Genomic DNA, 4,611 nt, shown 5'->3' on the forward strand with positions numbered 1-4,611 from the left:
ACAATGCAGCACATTTGAAACTTCTTATCTTCAAATTTGACATATTCAACTGTATACTCATCCTATAAAGTTGAAGTTCATTCATTCTCTAAGAAAATTCATTTCCATTCTTAGATTGGACTTCTTAATATTTTCGTCTGTAAAGCTGACACTCATACATCCTTACTCCACTACATAGACTTTCATAGACTTACTTGTTCTATAAGCGTTCAAATCCTAAGTCACAATCGATTATAAACGGATTTTTAATTGTGCCATCGTTTACAAATGTTTGGAATATATTAAACTGCTTATTGTAATGGTTAGCTATTCCTCAGCTAGAACTGCCTTAAAACGTAAAATGTTCTAAAAGTCAAAACTTAGTAAATTTTTATTAATCATCTGTCATGACATATATAATTGAAGTAATAACTTTAATAGTTTCTGAATAGAAACTTAAGTCATGTTTTCATTGAGGATTTCAAAAAAAATTTGTTTAACAAAAGTAAAATTTTTTCATACAATATATTTTAAAGATAGGTAATGTTAAATTTTTATCCAAATTATTACAGTACCCGATAACTAAATTTTATTAAGTATGTTTTATGGTATATAACATACTTTTCTGCTCAACAATTTTCTGCTCAATATTTTTATATATAATGTCTGGAATCCGGTATATCGCATATGCATGTGCCTTATGGCACGTGGTGGTCGCTGTGAGTAATTTATAGAAAAACCTAGTATATCATTGAAAAATTTTAATACATTATTGCTTGAGTAGATCGGTGACGAATATGCGAAGTATGAAACGAGGAAACAGGCGAGGAGATGGGCAATAGATGGACTAAATGTAGGGATGTTACGAAATGCGAGACTTCATGGGGGTGACAATCATGGAAACAGTACTGCTGCTCTTCTTAGCATGATAAGAGAACTACCACCAGAACAGGAATCGGAACACGACCACATACTTTCTGCTCTTTAATTATTAGATGATTGAATCAATAAATTTTCTTCATTAAGGACTGTAAATAGTAATTACTTTGCTTTTTAATTTAATTTATTTTATGAAAATGTTTTTAGTTCTAATAAGTATATCTTAATTTCGTTTACTGTGGTTTAAGTCGAAAAAAAACTGCTAGTAAAAGTCAGTTCTTTATAAGCATAATTAGGAATGTGGAATGCAAGGTGAGGGGGGTAAATATTATCGCAAATAATTAAAAAAAGTGTGTGCATAAATAATCTAAAATTGTTTTTAAATAGCTAAAAATTAAATTTGGAAGGAATTCATTAAACAGTTAATTCGGTAAAAATATTTTTTTTTATAGTAGGTGGATCAAAAGCCACAGTGTGAGACTTGAACCCACTAAAACCACCTCTAAGGAATGAATGGAGAAGATTTCCACTGCAATGTGGAAACTTCATTCCAGTAATCAATGGAGAGATGAAAACAGATAGGCTTAATACCTTTCTAGGACTAGATTCATCTAAGCCAGAAAGCATGGGCAAGAATTAGGGAAAATGGATGATACTGAAGGGGGTGGAGTTACGGCTAGTAAACCGAGGTGAGATTAACGGTAAACTTTGTGGATAGGGTCACGAAAGCCGCGGTTAAAGAGAGGGATAACGTGAGGATTGCGGTCCCCTTCATCAAAATAATGGGATAGATACTGAGGGGCTTTAAAGCACAAGGGTTGAACAATGTCTTTAGGGAGGGTAATGGGAATGGAGACATCAGTGGGAAGTCGTGAAGCCGGGTGATTTACCTACGGGCGAATGACAAATCATACTCGTCAACACGAGTGATCGTGGCATAAAGGACAGAGGCGGTGAAGTGCTAGCCGTTAGGTTTACGCTTATAGTTGTTGCAATCTAGAAGTTTCCGCTCAAACAGCTGGATTCTATCATCTGAGTGGATGTAATTGCTGACCAAATAGAGAAAGCGGAGGTGAGAAAGGGGCGAATAAATTGCTTATACCAGAGCAGCTTAATTCTGCAGTTAAGCTGGTTATGTCTTTTAAGTTGAGTGTGCCTGTACCGGGCGTTACGGATGGCAAAGTTAACGTAAAGGATAAAGTTGTGTTTTGAGTAGAATACAATGCTTAGATGTTTCATCTTGTGAACAAACTGAGTCGGAGAATTGTTGAACCTGAGCTCAATTCGAAAAAAATATAGAATAAGTCTATCTTGATATTACAATCGGAAAAAAACCGAACTGCGGTTGCAGACACACATTTCAATAATCAATACGATTATTAATAATCAAACTGAGTACAGTTTATATATATGAAAATTACCTAAAGTGTGAGGAATAGCATTTGCATCCTTTTAAAATCTAAAGTTCTTTATCTCTAATGATAGTTAAGTATTTAATAAATGCTTTAATATTTTCCCTTTGCATTAATTATGAATTTTTAATTATAATTAATGTTAAATGTTAAAAGTTAAACTTTTCCATTACTCTGTGGCTTCGTTGCACACTTAAAATGCCGTGATTAGAGCAATTCTAATTTACAATTAAGCAAACTATTTGCATTTACGAGTGTAAGAAGTCAGTGGTTTCTAACAATTCCATTGTTCTACGAAGAATCTAAATGTATGCAAAAATGAGTTTAGTTAGTTAAAGGCTTGGTTTAGTCTTGCGAGTGCAAACTTAAGTGTGTCTTCTGCCACTTGTGGTGTTATAAGAGAATAAAAGCAAGAAAAAATTTTATTTTAAATTATACCATAAATATAGAGAAACAACATGCCAAATATAAAAAATTGTTTCATTGTTATTATTTAACAAGAAAAAAACTGCAAAAATCAGTTAACAAATGTTGCTCGGCTGGCAATAATGGCTGAGAAGTATGCGTATTAAGTCTTGCCAGCAAAACATTTTATACATAATTTGGCAATTTAAGAAACCACATTTCCTTACCACAACACTTTAGATATACCATATATATAGATATATGTGGATGTAGATATATGTTTTCTTGATTTTGTGCTAACGCAATATTAAAATCGGTTTAAGTGCTTTAGTAATTTAATTTTGCTGTTTAGAAGAATGCGAATTCATTGCAATAATTTACAACAAATGTACGAAATCAATGAGGAAGTAATTAGATAAATTTTTTGAAAAAAGTTTTATAAACAATATCGTTAAGAAACAAAACACAAACAATAAAAACATAATGTTTTTGTTAGGAATAAAATATTGTATATATGAAATTATGTTGTGGTTTTGAATAACGCCGAGTTGAGGGAGTAAACGTCAGTTTCAGGCACTGGAAAAAAGATGACATTGAAATTCATTGTTTTTTTATTTGATTACTTTTGTTTATAGTTTTGGTCTGTTGCGTGAGAATTAGAATAAAATTACAGAAACATCTTAAGAGGCAGTCATTAGAAACTAACACATAATAGAGTTTCGCGCTACAGTCTTTTGAACACTGTTTTTGAAGAAAATCTCCATACAGAAGTATAAAAAAAAACAAAATAATAATAATAATGCTTAGCAATATAATTTTAGATTTTAAATAAAAACAGCAAATTTTCTTATTACTACAAAATGTTGATATACATAATTTCGAATACATAATCTCGAATAAGTTGTAATTACAAACGAATCATATTTCCAGTTTTCATACACATTTTTGTATAAATTTTCATCTACGGAAATAGCTAAAGTATCTTGTTTTAAACCATGATTACATTGTTTCGTATAGCAATTGTAGTTTTTATGCATAACATGTTTAACTGAAAGTTGTTTTAGTCAGAAGCTCCATTAGTGTAGATAACTTCATTTCAATCTAGCCATTTGATTTACAAAGATTGTACCAATAATATCTTCTTGGCGCATTCTAAATTGCACGTTTATCTTTAGCACTTTTGAATACCAAATGTCAAGTATGTACGAAAGCAGAAAATACTTGTAGCTTCATAAAGAAATATCTGCAAAAATCTGTGATCACCGCATGGGAACTATTATAAATAGCTGCACATATTCTTACTCTTACCTTGAGTTTGAAGCAAATATGAAGCATGTTTTATATTAAAATATTAAAGTTAAAAAGCGGAAGCTCTAATGATCATGCAAAGCGCTCATTCATAGGATAATTATTCCATGAGTTCATGCCAACATGATAAAGATGTACATGCTGAATAATTGACGGTGTGAATGCTGACAGGAGGTGGAGTGTGGAAGCATTGTTCTCATAGTAGGAGTTCACAATTTACGGATATATGAAAGAGTTCTCATGGATAGTATTCAATATAAATATAAAGAATTAATACATAATTCAAGAGAGTTAGTCAGTTCAAAAAAATTCCAGTAATAAAGAATGAGAAATTGTGTTTTTGGAACATCTTTGGCATTACTTCATCACTTTTCCGACTTGTACACAGTATAAAGTTAACAAAGTTTAACTGATTGACTTTTTGTTGACAAAATAAGCAATTTTCTAACTAACTAATATAAAAGCTCTTCTACGAATTTTTCAAAACGTTGAGAAAAATATAACTTTAAGCACAAAACTTTTGAGTTTTAATATATTAGTCAGTTTTGGATCTATAAATCCCGAAAATATAGTAGAAAAGTTGAGAGCGAACCCAGAGAGCTGGTGAACGATAGTCATATGTGATTCA

The 4,611-nt window shown here is 31.4% G+C and overlaps 1 protein-coding gene across 1 annotated transcript; it reads left to right on the forward strand.

Moving 5' to 3' along the window:
* Positions 1-523: 523 nt before the first annotated feature.
* LOC119674826 lies at positions 524-1,020 on the forward strand. Its single transcript, XM_038085985.1, has 2 exons — positions 524-698; positions 764-1,020. Exons 1-2 carry the CDS (start codon positions 585-587, stop codon positions 965-967), a joined length of 318 nt encoding a protein of 105 aa, XP_037941913.1. The 5' UTR covers positions 524-584; the 3' UTR covers positions 968-1,020.
* The last annotated feature ends 3,591 nt before the right edge of the window (positions 1,021-4,611 follow it).

Source organism: Teleopsis dalmanni, chromosome 1 (assembly GCF_002237135.1).
Source record: "Teleopsis dalmanni isolate 2A chromosome 1, ASM223713v2, whole genome shotgun sequence".
Lineage (NCBI taxonomy): Eukaryota > Metazoa > Arthropoda > Insecta > Diptera > Diopsidae > Teleopsis > Teleopsis dalmanni.